Below are 18,490 nucleotides of genomic sequence, written 5' to 3'. Positions count from 1 at the left end.
AAGACTGAATTAAATGTCTGATTTTTCCACCTAAAATTTATCAGGCACATAGTAAGTATTATATTGCAGTACCTGTTAGTGTTGTCAAAGGCAAGACAGATTCAGTATCTATAACATCAGATGTCTGGATAAAGCCATGTGGTGAAGGAACGATAAGTATTGTTTCATCAATTGTTTGATCAACTTGTTCTTCTATAGTGGGAGACTCTAAACCCTAAATAACATTAAAAAAAAAAAGAGAGATTGACTCATATTCCTTACTAGTCTTCCTTAAAATCCCATGTATAGGTTAAACAGACTTAAACATGACCCATTTAAAAATCAGAATATAAAATAAAAAGTTAAGGTCTCACAGGGACAAAAGATGACCTCACGATCTAACATACCTTTAACAAAAGGAACTTACAAGGACTGGGTCAGTTATAGGTCAGCTGAATATAACAGAAGTAACAATGCTGTTACAGTGTAGGATGATATTACTAACCACTCTCAAGAAAATGCTTCTATGGGTTCTAACAAACATTTCTCAATGTATTGTAGGCAAGGAGGGAAAAGTTTTAGTGAGGAACTATAGTAAGATAGAACATGGTTTTCTTATTCTTCCTGACTGCCACAGATCTCTGCCTGCCCATTTCTGCCAGCAACAACACTGAGGTCTGAGGTAGGGGTTTGAGCTTAATTTCATGAGTCTAAAGAAAAAAGTTTCCCAAACTGCAGGTTTGAGGCTCAAGAACCCACTGAGTTGTTCTTTAAGTACAACTTACCTCGGTAACATAAGCACTGGCTATATCAGAGGATGATTCCTCTTGTTTAAGGTCGGTGTCAGAAATTTCTTCTTCTGTTCTGACCATAACACTGTTCATCAGTTCTGTGCTATTTTGGTCACTGAATTTGGATACATGAGCATCATTAAATGACGGCTCCACAGTCATCTTAGGGTGATGAATTTCATCTGGGAAAGTGTCTGCTTCTAGGGCATCTGGAGGCTCAGGAAAATCAGATGACTGAATATCACTATCTACTGTCAGTTCTGCTTGGGATATGGAAGAAGTGATGTCCTCTGTGGCAACAGTCTGAATGATGACTCTTGGTGTGTGACACTGCACTGTAACATTATCACTTGTGTTCAACAAATGTTCTGGCTATAAAACATTAAAGAACCTGTTAAAGTTGTAAATCAAATGACATGGGGGTACCTCACTGTCTCCCCCATCTCTTACCTCTGGAACTGTAAACACTTTTATCACTATTTTTCTACAGCCCCTGTCCTTTACTTGCTAGGGCCTTTGCTCTCCTAATGTCCCTATTCTAATGTATAGCCATCTTAGATAAAGAGAAGGGATGAAACATACACTCCAGTGAAGGCAGAGTGATGGTGTATAACACTGTGCCTGGAATAGCAGCAGTGGGAAGAACTGTTTAGATAACGACCTTATATTTTGGTCCTTATCAACTAATCCTGGTCTATAGCAGGTGCTCAAAAATCAAGTAATTTATGTAACATACGGATAAAGCATGAACAATGATCTGTTCAGGAGAAGCAGGAGCAGCAGCTGTCAGAGTTACTGTGGGACTAGCAGTCAGAGTTAGGGGAAGGCCTTGGCTTGAGCTTGTTTGAAGTAGGTAGGTGCCTGGAGTGCCAGTGGGCTGTAGATGGAAAGACTAAAGGAAAAAGAAAAATAAGATAATTTAACAATGATTAAGTCTACTTTTATATACAAAAACAGGGACTGAGTTTAGTTTACTAGACACAAATATACTTACCCATTGTGAAGCTGCGAACAAGTAATACAATGTAGGGCATAATTGTCTCAAGTCATTACTTAGCCTGAAGGTTTAAGAGGCTGCTCTTTGCTCCTGTGTACTTCTATGGTCTGGTCTCAGCTATTTGTTTCAGGGCACCAAGACAGTTGTATGAGTCACTGTTTCCAGTGCAGTAACCCACGACACCCAATCACCCCTCTTTTTCCTTTCTTTGTAGCACGTAAAAACTAGCAGTCCCCCAGTTTAAGAAAAAAAAAAAAAAAAAGGCTCAACAGCAGTGTTTACTTGAACACTTTTTCACAGTATACTTTTGGGAAATTTTTCTGTACCTTGTCCCTTTCTGTAAAATAGTAATTAGCAATGTTTTGCTGAAGGAAAGAGACGTTTATCTGAAAAAGCTGGTTAACTATTAAATAATACATTTTCTTTTGAAATTTTTAAAGGAAGTATAATGAAATTATTGACCAATAAACTCACGACCATAAGCTTCTATATAAAAGATGTGATTTAGGTTTATCTTAATATTCTAAAAAAGTATTTGCACTTAAAATAGATCTGGGGGTTAAAATCATGTAGCCTGTTTTTCAGTCTTGTGGACTGAGCTAAAACAACTCTTCTGGGTACTAAATCCTCAAGTACAGTTTTCCTTATTGCTGAAGTGGAGATAGTAACTACTTCTCATGGAAAGTGTTTGGGATTAGAAATGATTATGAAAGTGCCTGGAACTCTGTGAGGACCCAATTTCTTTTCTATATTAATCACAGATGGTGAGGCATTATTTTAAATACTTTATATGTACATGTATATATATGTTTTAATATATTTAACTACATTTAATTTTCACAATTTTTTGAAGCTGGAGTACTAGTATCCTGTTAATAAATTAAGGGAAAGCCTAAATATGGTGACCCCATAAGTTAAAAACCTGAACACATACCTCAGATATGTAGGTGTGTATATATATTGTTTACCAGGGGAATGGGCTTAAAAAAGTGCAAGTTTTCTACCTGTGTCAAATGGTTGTCTTATACATCCCCATTTCAGAGACCACTGGATTAGGAGACTGACTTAGGTTAAGTAAGCTGCCAGTAAAAGTTCCAAAGGTGGTCATCCTCTTGGGATTTGGCTGGGGAGAGGATGAATAAACTCTTGCACTAATAACCCTGTGTTCTTCACAGTAAATTTTGATTCAATACAATTTTTCTTAAGGAAATATGAATTATAGGTTTGTTTTAGAAAGGGCATTCAGTCCTGCTCCACTTTCAACCTACACTTTCAGCTGCAGGAAACCACTGATCTACTTTTTCGATCTACAAATTTGCCTATTTTGGACATTTCAAATAAAGGGGAGGCAAGTACTGTGTGACATCTTGTGTTGTCTGGTTTCTTTCACTTAGCTTATTTTTCAAGGTTCATCTGTGTTCTGCTGTGTTTCAGTATTTCGTTGCTGAGTAATATTTGCATGGCAATTGTACATTTTATGCATTTTTCTGTTGCTAGACATTTTGGTTGTTTAATGCCATGAACATTCATGTACAAGTTTTTATTGGACAGATATGTTCATTTCTCTTAGGTGGATCCTTTGGTAACTCTGCTTAACCTCTTCAGAAGCTAAAAAGCAGCTACCTTTCCAAAGCAGCTAAAGCTACCTTTCTAAAGCAGCTAAACCACTTAGCACTGGGACTTTGAAATTTTGTATCCCCAGTGGCTAGTACAGTGTTTACTGAATGAATGTTGTTAAATTGCTCATGATTAGTTTGTCCACAAACTTTCTCAAATAACCAATTTTTTTTGGTTATAAATTATAACTCAGTACAAGTCCACAGTATGTATATACTTATTAGCACTGTCATTTTCATATATATATAACATTTTGGTTTATGTACAGATGAGAGAAAAGCTGCTTAAAATTAGAAAGTGGAAGTCCGATTTAGTCTACCATTCATTTGGCCTCTGACTTTTGTATTTCATTTGCTTATATGATTTATAAAAGTGATACCAATTGATCTTTCTCATGCATAAAAATGGCCAATATATATGAAGTGTTACTCACTGGAAGAATCTCAAATGTCTGTAGTGTTCCACTGTTTAGTGTTATTGTTTCTGAGTCAACGGTAGCAGCAGGAGAGTCTGTTGAAGCTGTGGTAATAAGGACAACAATAAATGTTTTGTAAATTTAAGTTTCTCTAGTGTACTCAATTATCATAAAGTCAATTTAATATTGAATAATTTGCCTGTAGACCTGAAGTCACTTACATTTCTTATGAGAGATAATGAATTCAATTTGTCTGGGATGGCATATAGTACAGGGATGGGCTAACTATGGTCCACAAACAAATCCAGCTGATTGCCAGTTTTTGTAAATACAAGTTTACTGGAACACAGCCACACCTATTGGTTTATATATTTTCTGTGGTTACTTTAGTACTACAACACAGTTGAGTACCTGTGACAGACACCAGAAGGTCAATAAAGCCTAAAATACTTACTATATCTCTTCCTTTATAGAAAAGGTTTGCTAACCCTTGGTATACATGATTAAATGTTTCTAATGGTAGGAAGTAAGAGGAACACACTAAGACCAACCTGCAAAAAGACAGGAACTTGGTAAAAACTAATTTTCTTGTACATCTGGGTGAGCAGTATGGATGTCTGGACTGGTAGTCCAAAAATACTAGGCTTTAATCACTTCCTAGCAATATAAACCTGAGTAAATAACTTACTTTATAAACTAATATTCAGATATTTTTACCTGTCCTGCCTACCTCATATGGTTGTGAGGATCAAAAGTGCTTTTAAACACAAATAAATGTTAAGACAGCATTATCTCAGAAGACCACATTATACCACAGTATAATCTCTTTACATGTGTGTCAACTGAGGATCAGACTTGATCAACATCTGCTCAAGGTTAAATAGAACATACTAGCAATGTCATCTTTTTGGTGCTTGCAGTCATACCTATAGGCAAATTATGTGAAATATGGCTTGGAATTGACTTTTAATGTGTAATGTTTATTAAATTCTGACTATAACACTTCTCAGCTATTTAAAAGGAATCTAATACCCTTACCAACAGAAATGCACTTGATTCATATTATTCAACTTACTATGTGATGGATCCTTGAGATCATAGCTATAATAATTTGAAGTGGTTCCAGATAAGCTAAATCAATGTTAGCAAACTACTATCAGGGACAAATGTAGCTTAAGGCCAATATGGTTTTTACATTTTCAAAGGGTTGTTTAAAAGCAAAACAAAGACTATCCCTCAGAAACCTATGTGGCCTGCAAAGCCTAAAATATTTACTGTCTCTGGCTCATTACCTAAAGAAATTTGCTGATCCCTGTTCCCTAACCTAAAAAACAAAAACGAGATTTTAGTTAGAATGCTACAAGTAATAGGTGGATTGTAGAACACTTGAGAACAATTCTAAATACTATTTTAAAATGCTGCTATCAATATTAAGGTATCATTTATAAAATGTTTGTCTTCCCAATGGGTACTGTCAACTCAATAGCCAAGAAAAACTAACACGCCCAATCAATTTATAACCAACAGCAACTCTCATATTTACTTGGACTAGTAATTTCAGTTGCTTTGCAATCCTCAGACTGAAACATAAACAAAAAGAAATCCTTCATTCTTGATGACCCTGATAGATAACCAAATTCAGATTAGGACTTTAAGAATAAGGTATGATTAGTTTAAATGTCTCTAAGGTAACTTTGACAGTCAATGCACATAGATACATGGTGTTAAACACCAATATGTGGTTCTGCGATTCTCAACCAGGGAATCACAATGGTATATTTAGAAATATGCAGGGTATTTCTGTTTCTCATGATGACTGGCATATACTACTAACATTCTGTGGGCAAGATCAAAGGACACTGAATATCCTGCAATGTGAAGGAGTCTGCAAAAACCTGTTGCTCAAAATGCCAATAAATCACCTGGTTGAGAATAACATAATGATTGGAATACTCCTGGGTATCTTTTCAAATGCAGATAGCATCATGTAGACCAAAAACAAAAAAGACGAGTGAAGAATATGGTTCTGAGAATTTCCTCCTCATTCCTTTTTTTTTGTCACTATAATTCAAGACTGACAGGAAGATCAATTTGACTTTGATCTAAAGAAAAAAAAAGTTCTCACTCTAACAACGGCTAGGTTCCCATAATCTCATGAAGCACAAAACTGTCAAAAAACAGTTGCCCATAGGAAACTGGCCCTTTACTCCCTGAAGAAAATCATTCTCAACCTTGCCAAAACTCACTTCTTTACCAAACGACCTCAAATCAATCCCCAATTAATATGTCTTCTGGTGAAATTACTACACATGACACACCAGTTAGTAAATTCTATTTCTTTGCCCGACTGACTGCTTTTTAGGTATTTTCTATCATTCATTCTAATTTCTATTTTTAATAATTTCTATTAAGTCATTAATTACAAAATCTAGAAATTAAGATGGTTTCATCAAATGGTTTATAATGGTTGGGTAACTGCTTATACATCCTTGTCACACATTCAGTGTGCAAATATTAACTGAACTAAACAAAACATTTTGGATGTCCTTCAGTTCACCTACTTGGGTAAATTTCTATTAACATTCTAGAAGACCAAAAGACATCAGAGCCATTAACCAAATCATATAGATCAAATAGCGGGAATCTTGAAGATCAAACACTTACAAACATGGGTGATCTGGACTGGAATCTGCAATGCTGCCATGGGGCTAGAAGAGATGGCTGTATTATCTTCCAAGCGGGCAACTCTTATCTGAACATGCTGTACACTGGAATTGGTATTACTGTTTGGAACTCCAGATCCTGATTTATTCTCCAAAAGCGTTGGGTTGTTTTTTTGGTTCTCATGTAACTGTTTAAGACCTTTTATTAAGACTGAAGGGAGATGGGTAGACAAAAAGAACATTGATTCTCCGACAGACCACCATCTAAGCAGCAAGGGAGGTGGGGGGAGGTAAGGAGGGAAAGTATTTGGAATAAATAATTGCACACTGGATGTAAGAGCTTATAAAAATAAGACATTTTAAAAAACAACATATCCTGAGATTTTTATAAACATCCATCATAACAAATTTTAATTCTTAATATTGTTATTCTTGCCATCTAAGATATATAATGTTAAAAAAAAAAGGTAGACATTACAAAGAACATGGAAACAGGACCATTTTCTATTCCTAGGGTGTCTTGATAGAATTATTATTTAGGAAGAATACTGGCAATGCTAAAAAGCTTATTTTCATTTTTTAAACGAATAGTGTATATTCTCCCCCCCAGGGCTGAAGGGTCCTTGACTGTTGCTCTAGAGGTAGCAACTGATCTTTTCCAAACAGTAATATGGTATTCTTGCACAGGGAAGCCAATTCTAGACTTTGTTTTGCTCTATTCATAAAATACGCTTATTCTCTGTAACTGGATTTTTTTGTTTTTTTTAAGACAAGGTCTTGCTCTGTTGCTCAGGCTGGAGTGGCATGATCATAGCTCATTACAGCCTCGAACCCCTGGGCTCAAGCCATCCTCCTGCCTCAGGCTCTTGCTCCCCAATAGGTGGACTACAAGCACATGCCCACCATGCCTGGCTAATTGGTTTTTATTTTTCTTTAGTAATGGGGTCTTGCTATGTTGCCCAGGCTGGTCTCAAACTCCTAGCCTCAAGTGATCCTCCTGCCTCAGCCTCCCACAGTACTGGGATTATAGGCATGACCCACCATACTTGACCTATACCTGGGTATTTAATTTTAAAAAACCACATTTTCATCAAGCCAAAGTTCCTCACATTAAATTTTCCTTTGGAACAATGGAAGTTAAGAGTGTTATAATAAGGGGAATAAATTTAATAACCTAAATTAAACAGACCGCACAACTCAATTTAGTACCTAAATGCAAAACAGGCAACGAAAAGTATGCTATGCTTCACTTTAAGCAAACCCAATTTAAGATACCTAGATTTATATAATAAATAAAATTAGAAAATTACAGAGCCTTTGTTCTACAAAATTATAACAGAATTTCTCTAACACGCCTAGTTAAGATATTCGAAATTACACAACTCACAAAAGTTGACTTAAACTTAGGTTTTCAGAAGTATATCTTTGTATAAAATAAAAATACAGTCATCAATCACTTAAGGATGGGGATACGTTTTGAGAAATGAGCCATTAGGTGATTCTGTCATGGAATCATCACAGTGTACTTACACAAACCTAGATGGTACAGCCTACTACACACCTAGGCTAGAGGACCTATATAGTCTATTGCTCCTAGGCTACAAACCCTTACAGCATGTTACTGTACCAAATACTGTAGGCAATTGTAACACAATGGTAAATCTTTGTGTATCTAAACATAGAAAAAAAGTACAAATACAGTATTTTAATATTGTGAGACCAATACTATGTATGACATTTGTTGTTGACTGAAAGGTTATGAGTGGCCAGCTATGCTGGCTCATGCAGGTAATCCCAGCACATTGGGAAGCCAAGCTGGGAAGATCACTTGAGCCCAGGAGTTGGAGACCAACCTGGGTAACATGGGAAGACCGCATCTCTACCGAAAAAAAAAATTAGCTGGGCATGGTGGCATGTGCCTATAATCATAGCTATTCAGGAGGCTGAGGTGGGAGGATCACTTGAGTCCACAGGTTTGAGGTGACAGTGAGCTATGATCACACCACTGCACGTCAGCCTGGACAAGAGCTAGACCCTGTCTCTAAAAACATAAAAATTAAATCGTTATGTGGCATGACTGTATATGCAGATTTTATTTCCTCCTGATAGTTTACACAGAAGAACAAGAATGAGTATAAGTGTGTACATTTTCATTTTAGGGGTTTTAGGAATTACAAACAATAGTAACTCTTCTCTGGGAAAGAAAACAATTATTGAGAGAAACAGGGCAGAAATGTAAGTAGAAATCTGCTATGATCTCTCTTTAGCTGGGGCAGAGAATTTCTAACCTCTCACTCCTAAGGAGTAAATATGGTAAGAAAAGGGGAGGAGCTTAAAAAGCAAGTAATACATTACCGGGGAACGAAACATCCTTATGGTTTGCAATTTGCCTTTTGATGGTCCACCATTTACTTCGTAGCCATTGTGGTGAACGGACACTACTCCATCCCTCAGCTAACAGATCCCAGTTAATGTCATTTTCATCAGCTACATCAAGTTCTGCTATCCTACAGTTACAAAATAAGCATCTGTTAGACATTACATTAATTTCTCCGTAAGAACCCCTCCTCTGACTACAGGTGATTGCGCTGGCAAATTAAAGGGAATGGCAGGTTATGCCAATGAGATGCTATTGTTAAGTTGCACGGGAAAGGATTCCAGGAATGCAGATCTGCTTTCAGAGCTAACAGCTAAGAAATACCAACAGCAATAGCCTTTAGTTAAAGGTACAACCAATGAGCTAAACCATAAATGGTTAGAACCAGATGAGGCACACTGTGAAGGAAAAGGAGTATGGTAAAGGTTAGAGTAAGAACAGATTTAGTTGTATAGTGTTCTGCAATGTTTCATAGTGTGGCATTTACTAAGTCACTTATTTCCTGGATCTGAGTGTTTCCACTGTTAAGCAAAAATATTTAGAAATGAGCTATTTATAAAGATGACTTGTTGGAAAACAAAACAAAAAAAAAAAAAAAAACAAAAAAAAAAACAACAATCCAGTCTAAAAAATAAAAAAAAACAAAAATCCCCACAAAATCCAAAACAAAATAACACAAAAACAGTAGCTGCAATAAAAAACCAACACACTAGTACAACAACATCTGAGGTTTAAAAAAATCTGTTCGTTTTCTAGCTTTGTTGTGATGATTTGATTTTCAGTAGGGAGTAGCCATGGTGACAGTCTCTATTACTTCAGGGTCTTAAACAATTTCTTGCTATTTCTTGCTAGTATTTTTGCCCATTTTATTTTAATTAATAAGTCTCAATGGTTCAACCAACTACTTTTTAAAAAAAGCTGGGATTATGATATCTTAAAGCTTTTTTGAATTTGTATGAAACGGATGTGTTTGATTTGGTCTACTTTGAAGGTGTGGAGGTAACTACAGACTGGGCCCCCTTCTTGGAAATCTTAGCACAGTAGCCAAGGATTGAAGGGCATGGAGACTGAACAGCCATCTTATCCTAAACGTGTTCCCCTTATAGGACTGAGGCACATTGGTGGGACAGTGGAAAAGCTGCACTGCCGCTGCCTGTGCCATACCTGTTCTGTGGATATAGAGAGGACTTCAGTCTCCACGCCTTCAATCTGGTACTTTGCACGAGCACTAAATCCACTAAAAGAAAAGGAACACAAAACAAAACAAAAAAAGAGCTCAATATGGAATATGTAAGATGTTAAACAGTAGTGCTCTATGGAAAGGATACTTTTCAGACACTAGGCATCTAGGGAAACCAAAAGAGGAAAGTCTATCAAGACATCCACAGCAATTAAGTGGTTTTTGTCATTACAACATTCAGGACACAAACCTGAGGATGAGATTGATTTCATCTTCCTTGGTCCATTCAGTACCTCCACTCTGTTTCCAATTCAGGTAGTTGAGCCATTTAGAACGACATTGCTTTTCTGAGCGGGTACCCACTCGTTCAGCCACAGCTGCCCAAGATACACCCTGTGTGACTATGTCACCTGGCTCAGTGCTTGTCAACTCATGAACCACTTCTGCGAGTCTCTTTTCTTCTTCTTCTGTCCACTTCCCTGAAAGAAGGAAATCATCCAGACTACCACTGCTAACTTCGTTTACAAATCTGATTCAGCCCTGTATTTACAAGGACCGACGGGAAGTATGCAGTAGTACTAAGAGTTTGTTTCTGAATGACCCTCTGGTGGAAAACCATATATACCCACTAAGACAGTTTCATTTTACTAGCCCAGAGAGGGTCTCAGTAGAAAAGAAACTGAAGAATCCTATGGAAAGCACTCACCAATTATGTAAAGAAAAACCACCCAAAACATAACTACAAAGAAGAATGTATTCTCAAGTTACACTAAGTCCTTTATAAACAGTGAAGTGGGAAGACCTTCATCAATGGCTGATAGACAAGAAATGGCATGCTTTTTTTCTTACTCTCACCTAAGATTCCCTGCTCTGCAAAAGTAGAGTAAGTTCAAGAGGCCATTACTTATAGGAATGAATGATGAGAGACTAGGGAAATAACACCAATGGGCTCAACCTACTTTAGTAAAAACTAGGTTTCTATCATCTTGTTTCCCCACTATCCCAACTCCAAGCTACTGTGATGAAATATTAGTAAAGTATGATACAAGTATTTATATTTATTTATTTATTTACTTTTTTTTTGAGGCGGAGTCTTGCTCTGTCACCCAGGCTGGAGTGCAGTGGCCGGATCTCAGCTCACTGCAAGCTCCGCCTCCCAGGTTTACGCCATTCTCCTGCCTCAGCCTCCCAAGTAGCTGGGACTACAGGCGCCCGCCACCTCGCCCGGCTAGTTTTTGTATTTTTAGTAGAGACGGGGTTTCACCGGGTTAGCCAGGATGGTCTCGATCTCCTGACCTCGTGATCCACCCGTCTCGGCCTCCCAAAGTGCTTGGATTACAGGCTTGAGCCACCGTGCCCGGCCATATTTATTTTTATTCCTATGTTTTCTCAACCCATAGACCCACTGATAATCCCAAATGTTCCTCTCGGTCTTTTTCTTATGGAGCTAGAGCAGAAACACAGGGAACAAAGAGAACCATTTTTTTCCATCTTCTTTACCTGTTTCTGTTATTACTAGCTAAAAACCTCTAGAAAATTTCAAAAAGACGGTGCTTGCTTCGGGATTCCATGCATCTAGCAAATGTTTACTGAATTTTTATTATATGCTAAGCACAGTTATGAATACTCTGGATGGATTCAAGACGAAGTCCTACTCTTCTATTCTAGCATGGTGTTAAAGGATGGGACTACTTTGAGACTGTGCCGTTTCATGGCAGTGGCCTCAACAGCAGCTGTATGTCACAACATGAGAAGGAAGCAGGCAGATCTATCAATCCCTCAGGCTGGCAATCAGGAAATGCCACTGTGTCCTTCCAAATTATGTTACCAAAAGTGGTTCTGTACTCACAGCATCTTACATGAACCTCTGAGATCCTATCCTAAATCTAAAGCTTACAGCCCTGCTTCTTTCATTAAGCTAGCCATGTCACAGAATGACAAAGCTGGTAGGACTTATGTTCTCACTGCTCTGCAGGTAACAGTGATAGTGCAGTAGTTAAGCAGGAAACAGTTGTGATTTCATTTTAGTAGAGCAAGGGGTTAAGGACAAAATGTATATGCCCTAGAAGCTAAAGCTAAACTTTAGAACTTTTTTTTTTTTAATTGAAACAGTGGGCATGGATTATGGATGCTTCAGAGAACATTATGGCTAAAAGGGCACTATGAGACCATCTACTCTAATCTCTTCATTTTACAGAGGGAAGTAGGGCTCAGAAAGGTTAAATGACAGTTAATGGCGGAGCCTAAATACATTGTTGGTCGCAAAGATTAGGTTTAACAATATGACTAGGACATTTGTATGCATTAAGAGGCATCTGTGGTCTTGCCAGGGGACTGGAACACCAATCATAAATTTTTTCTATGGAAAAATATAGTTTGAGTTTAAAATAAGCAAAATATGTACAAATCTTTGGAACACAGCTTCTAATTTGGGACTTACCTGTGACTAAAGGTTTTCATAAACACTCACTGATTAGCTGTTGCTAATGTAAATTCAACACTTAGATGGGCCTAAATTAAAATTACTTGCTGCATGTATGTCTTCAAAATACTTTCTCAACTGGGGAAGTACTGAAATTGCTACAAAACTGACACATGTCAGATCCGAATCATCTTGACACTAAGGTGATGCTGTGTCCCTGAAGATAAATGTTACCTTTTACAAAAACAAAGTAAAAGATTAGTTTGATGTATCTAATAAGCTCAAGTAAAAGGAAGACTTTCTAGAAAATAAAGTCTGAACTAAGGTGAATGATCTAAATCGCTCCCCCAGAACAAAGAAAAGGCAGTATCCTAAGGGGCAGGAGGCTTAAGTGGTGGTAAGAAAACGCTACCAGGAGCAGTCACAGTACCTGTGTTGCAAGTATCCTTCATCAGTCGGCACCGATCTTTGACAGAAGATGCACTTCTTCCTAGCGCCGCCCCTATTGTTGCCCAGTCATTGCCATGCTTTATCCGGAGCCTAAAACAAGAGTCTGCCAATCAGCATTTGGTTCAATTGTTTTCTCCCTTTTAATTTCATCATTTATTCTTCATTCTTCTTCTTCCCATTTGACTGGTTTGGAAGTTGTGGGCAGCAATACTTTGAGAGCCAAAGTTTGAAAGTGTGGCCTTTTTTGGGGGTCCACAGTTGTCTGTGGGTGAAAAAAAAACAGGCAGCAATTGCCTTTTTCCTGGGTCAGAGAAGAAATACGTAACTTGGATATGTGTTCAAAAAAGACCAATTTCCCCTCAGGTTACTGACACTATCTCCCAGGCAAGCCCCAGACTTTCCCTTTTGAGCATATACCCAACAAACTCTTCTTTAGACATCTAAAAAAGTTTCACAGGCTTTTAACAGATTATAAACAGAATCTACCTTCAAATTTTTTCATGATCCATACAATTCATTAAACCATACGTTAAGGCCTCACTCAATAAAGCAAAATTCTATTTCCTGAGATTCAACAGTCTTTGCAAGGTTGAGTCAGTCCAGATATTCACTGAAACATTTGCCAAGTCACCAATCTAAACTGAGCCATGTAGCACAACCCTGGTTTTGATCCTGGTATATAAATTCCCCAAATTTAGTCTTCAGGCCACCAAAAATGGCCCCTTAATCTTTTCTGGAACCCCTATTAGTGGTCTGAGGAAGCATCTGGTTAATGGCAACAGAAGACCAGATTTATACATTAAGAGAATGGTTATTTTGTGCAAGTATGGATTTGATATGATCTTTTTAAGGCCAATCATGCTTAACAGGAGAATTCAATTATATCAGTCTGCCAAAAACCTCTTGAAATTTTCAAAGTAAAACTTTTAAGGACGTAAGACATTAAAAAAAAAAAAAATAGAATGAAAAAACTTTAGAACTTACTCCTTGAGCTTCTCAATTTCTTCAGGTGTATATCTAGAAATTCAGAGAAATTTTTAAAAAATCAATTAAAATAATGAATGCTAAAAACCTTAATAAAAATCAGAATTTCATTTAGGGAGCTGAATGTTAAGTCACTTAGCATATGATAATACTTTCAAAGTAACCCATTTTAAAGTGGATTAATAAAAGTTGACAATAGGCAGGGTGTGGTGGCTCAGGCCTATAATCCCATCACTTTGGGAGGCCAAGGCAGGCGGATCACCTGAGGCAAGGAGTTCGGGACCAGCCTGGCCAACATGGCAAAACCCCATCTCTACCAAAAATAGAAAAGTTAGCCAGGCGTGGTGGCGGACACCTGTAATCCCAGCTACTAGGGTGGCTGAAACAGGAGAATAGCTTGAACTCACGAGGCAGATGTTGCAGTGAGCCAAGATCATGCCACTGTACTCCAGCCTGGGTGACAGAGACTCTCTGTCTCAAAAAAAAAAAAAAAAAAAAAAAAAAAGTTGAAAATACATGCTTCTATTTTTATTTTTTTAAACAGTAAATATTTTTAGTTATAATAAAGGTAAGGATTGTATAATTTTCTCCAGGAAAAAAATCAACATTTAAAACATACATTCGCTCCTATGCTAACACTTCCTTTATTTCAAACTTAAGATTTTGGCACTCTCAAATCATAACTATTCCAAAAAAACTTATGGGTGACATTGTAAACTAGAGCTAAAAAGAAAATCTAAAAACAAAAAGTCTACAGAAAATTCCCTCAAAGCACTGAAAAAATTAAAATTATCTTTATTTCCTTTACCCAGGTATGGACATCTGACATACTCTTGCTCTTTATTTCAGTAGGCAAGTACTCAATACAGCCAATGTAATGTTCTTTTAAAAAATGTCCATTTAATAATTATGAAAATCTGCTCACTTTGTAACCATTTGTAATGCATGGAAAGTTTATAAATAGTTAACAAGTCATTTATGCTTCATTTACAATTTTTTCTCTTTTTCCACTGTCACAAAAACAAAATTTAATCCTCTTCAGCTTTCAAATGTATTTTCATTAGCAGGCTGCTGAAGAGCTAGAGAAAGAGCTCCACCATTAGCTCAGCAGTACCTAATAAGCCATACTACTGCCACCTAAAATTTCCAAAGAGAAATTAAAAATATGTCAGTAACAATATACAATCACTGCATTTGAAGAATCTTAATGATGCCTTCCCATAAATGCTACCTAAAACAGAAATCCATGCATTGTTTCCAGAAATGTAGTTTTCCTTTCTGCATTTAAAAAAAAAAAAAAGGGCCACTGACCTAGGAATGCTATATTCTAAAAACAAATAGGAAAAATGTTACCAATAAATTTCAAGTTATTTTCACACTTCTTAAATCTTTAATCAGTACTGTACTTCTTATGTTACTTTACTACAAAGCAGACTTTGACATATTAAGTAAGCCAAGTCTTAAATCTAACCTATATAAAGTGAATTAGATCCTAATTTCTAAAAGAGGCTTTAATAATAAGGTTTCACCATATTCACAACATGGACCTGGAAGATAAAAATATTAACAATAATTCATAGCTGTCTTCAATTAATAGCTTGACCATAATTCTATTTTTTAAAAAAATGAACAGTTCCTCAAATATTACCCCTAATTACATGAAAACATGCAGCATTACAAGTTTTCATACTTTCCCACATGGTTTCTGTCATCATACATGCGAAGCACTCTTCTATAAACTGCAAACAAAGGCCGGTTCAGACCCCATGCTATAGTCCTGTAGAAATCTTTTCTTTCGTCTTTTGACATCTCAAAGATGATTTCTGTAGCATCTTTTATTCCGCGTGCCTAAATGGGTTACATTTCTTTGATTTAGGGATTTCTGATAAAATGCATATGGATATACTATGCTTTTAAAATATCACTAATCCATTAATAAATCAAATATAAACTTTTAAGGTGTTGCAAGAGATAAAAAAGTGACACTTAAATGTTCCAAGAATAAACTATCAAATTCAATAAATTTAACTTCCATCAACTCTTTTACAATTGCAAAAAGTTAAAAATAGATCTAAAGAAAGTAGAAGGAAGCAAATCACAAGAGCAAAATCAATGGAATCCAGAATCAAAAGGATAAACTAATCTAGAAACTGGTTCTTTGAAAACATCAAGATTAATAAAATTTGAAATGATTAAAGTTCTGCCAAAAAAAATAAAAGACACAAACAATATTAGCAATGGGAAAATGGGGCCTAAGTAGAGATGCTGCAGAGATTAGACCATTAACAAAGTAACATTATGAACAATTTTATGGTCATAAATTTAAATTTTGGTAAAATGAACAAATTCCTAGAAGACATCAAACACCAACTTACCAAAACTGACTCTGGAAGAGACAGAAAATCAAATAGGCACAGACCATCAAGAAAATCTAATCAGTTATTAAATAATCTTCCCACAATAAAAACAGTAGGCCCACATGACATAGATGACATTATAGGTAAATCCTACCAAATAGACACATAATCCTGTCCTTAAACTATTCAAAAGTTAAAAAAAAAAAAAAGTGGGTACATTTCTTTGCTTATTTTATCAGGCTAGCATAACCTTAATAGTGAAACCAGAGGAGGATAGTTTCAGAAAAGAATTTTCAGGTCAAACTCATTCACTAACATAGATCTCCTAATAATATTTTAGCACACTGAACCCAGCAATGTATAAAAACATTAGTATGTCCAGGTTAAAAAGTGAATTTATCCCAGGAATACAAGTTTGTGTTAATTTCAGGAAAATTATTAATGTCTCAACTGATGTGGGAAAAGCATTCATAAAATTCAGTATTCATATACGTATGTCTTACCAAATCAGGATTCACTGATAATCAGATTTTTTAAAAAACCAAAATTATAAAGATTAGAAAAGATGAATCACTTTTAGCAAGGTTGCTAGATACAAAATCAAAATGCAGTTATTTGCGTTTCTACGCAAAGTTTACATAATATTTTTAAAAGTTCCCACACGGCATCAAAATTAAGAGTATCAGAACTCAGGCAAGTTATCAATGTCCTTTATGGAGGAAAATATAAAACCTGACATTGAGGAGGAACTAAGAGTTATACCATGTTCTTCAACAGGAAGATGACATACTGTGAAGATATTACTTCCCCCCAAATCAAAGTACAAATTCAATGCCATCCAATAAAAACTCCATTTGAATGTTTCACTCTCTGTAAGCTGATTTTAAATTTATAACAAAAGAGCAAAGGGCCAAGAATAGCTAAGACATTTATGAAGAGACTTGCCCCATCGGATACTGGGACTTCTGAAGACGGTACTGTACTAGTGCAGGTATCAACAAACAGAACCTGAAAACAAATTAGAAAACCTAGAAACAAATTTGTAGCAGCTTGATTTAGAACAGAATGGACACTGTAAGTTAGGAATTAGACATCTATACAGAAAGAGATACAACTGAAATTATATCTCACACCTACAGCCATGAAATGCTGAATTACAAAACTTTTACAAGATAATGTGAGAATGTCTTCATGCCCTTGAGGCAGGGAAGGATTTCTTAAGCAAGCATGCATGCAAAACAAACAAAAAAGATGATACACTTGACACTGCGGTTAAAAATTTTTTATCAAATGATACCTAAAGAGAAGGAAAAGACAGGCCACTAAATTGGGACAATTTTGTATCTGTAATACAAATGACCAATAAACCATTAGTACCCAGCATACATTAAGAAAGTCTAAGTTAAACAAAACAGTTAACACCACAGAAAAACTAGTGAAAGACAAACAGGAATTTCAAAGAAGAAACACAAATAGCCAATAAGCATTATCAAAATGTTATCAGAGAAACAAATTAAAACCATAATTAACACCCACTAGATTTGTACAAATGAATAGCAAAAAACTAAAAGAACCCAAATGACCATTAACTGTGAAATGGGTAACTTGCACATTTGCACGATGAAATACACCTAAATAAAAGGGTAAGGATATTAAAATAATAATATTGAGTTACAGAATATCCATAGAATGAATCTATTTATATATATTTCAAAAACAGGTGAAATCACAGTGTATGCATTTTATATACTTTTGAATGTATGAAACTTCACAGCAAAAAATTTCTACATTTCAGAATGTTTTCTAAAATTCTTTCACTTACGCAGTTCCAATTTTGCCAGTGATTCAACCTAAATATTTACTGATCTACTACATGCAAGCACACTGTGTTGCAGGATGACCATACAGTGAGATAAAAGATTCTCCTGCCTCTACACTCTTTGCCCTTTTTCTTGCTTGTGGAAGTTACTTTCATTTATCCTTTTAACCCAAATATGAAACATAGGACATCCAACTAATTGGAACTCTCTGAAGTTTAAAACTGGCTCTACAGAAGTCTTAGAAGAGCACCACATAATAAAAGCTATGGTCAAAAACCCAAATTGAACAAATTATCTTTTTTCAAGATAATCTTTTGGACATTTCCTATTTCTGCCAATCTGATCATCATTCTCCCAATCACCTAAAATAAAAACTCTTAAGTTGCTCTAACTCCTTTTCCTTCTTTCCCAACATTCAGTTCAGGCATCCTTGCAGAT

At 36.1% G+C, this 18,490-nt stretch overlaps 1 protein-coding gene across 4 annotated transcripts in view; it reads right to left on the bottom strand.

The window, feature by feature from the left end:
• DMTF1 (cyclin D binding myb like transcription factor 1) overlaps positions 1 to 18,490 on the bottom strand; it is a 44,577-nt gene that overhangs the window by 1,349 nt on the left and 24,738 nt on the right. For all 4 annotated transcript variants that reach the window (XM_010370638.2, XM_010370639.2, XM_010370641.2 and 1 more), the window contains 10 exons: positions 15,566 to 15,723; positions 13,876 to 13,908; positions 12,872 to 12,981; positions 10,270 to 10,498; positions 8,818 to 8,969; positions 6,464 to 6,673; positions 3,818 to 3,903; positions 1,507 to 1,662; positions 765 to 1,142; positions 73 to 214 (listed from right to left, as the gene is read on the bottom strand). In XM_010370638.2, the coding sequence (XP_010368940.1) occupies positions 73 to 214; positions 765 to 1,142; positions 1,507 to 1,662; positions 3,818 to 3,903; positions 6,464 to 6,673; positions 8,818 to 8,969; positions 10,270 to 10,498; positions 12,872 to 12,981; positions 13,876 to 13,908; positions 15,566 to 15,723 (1,654 nt within the window). The remainder of the gene's footprint in view (positions 1 to 72; positions 215 to 764; positions 1,143 to 1,506; positions 1,663 to 3,817; positions 3,904 to 6,463; positions 6,674 to 8,817; positions 8,970 to 10,269; positions 10,499 to 12,871; positions 12,982 to 13,875; positions 13,909 to 15,565; positions 15,724 to 18,490) is intronic.

Source organism: Rhinopithecus roxellana, chromosome 6 (assembly GCF_007565055.1).
Source record: "Rhinopithecus roxellana isolate Shanxi Qingling chromosome 6, ASM756505v1, whole genome shotgun sequence".
NCBI classification, from domain to species: Eukaryota; Metazoa; Chordata; class Mammalia; order Primates; family Cercopithecidae; genus Rhinopithecus; species Rhinopithecus roxellana.
This window is presented reverse-complemented; position numbering and strand designations above follow the sequence as displayed.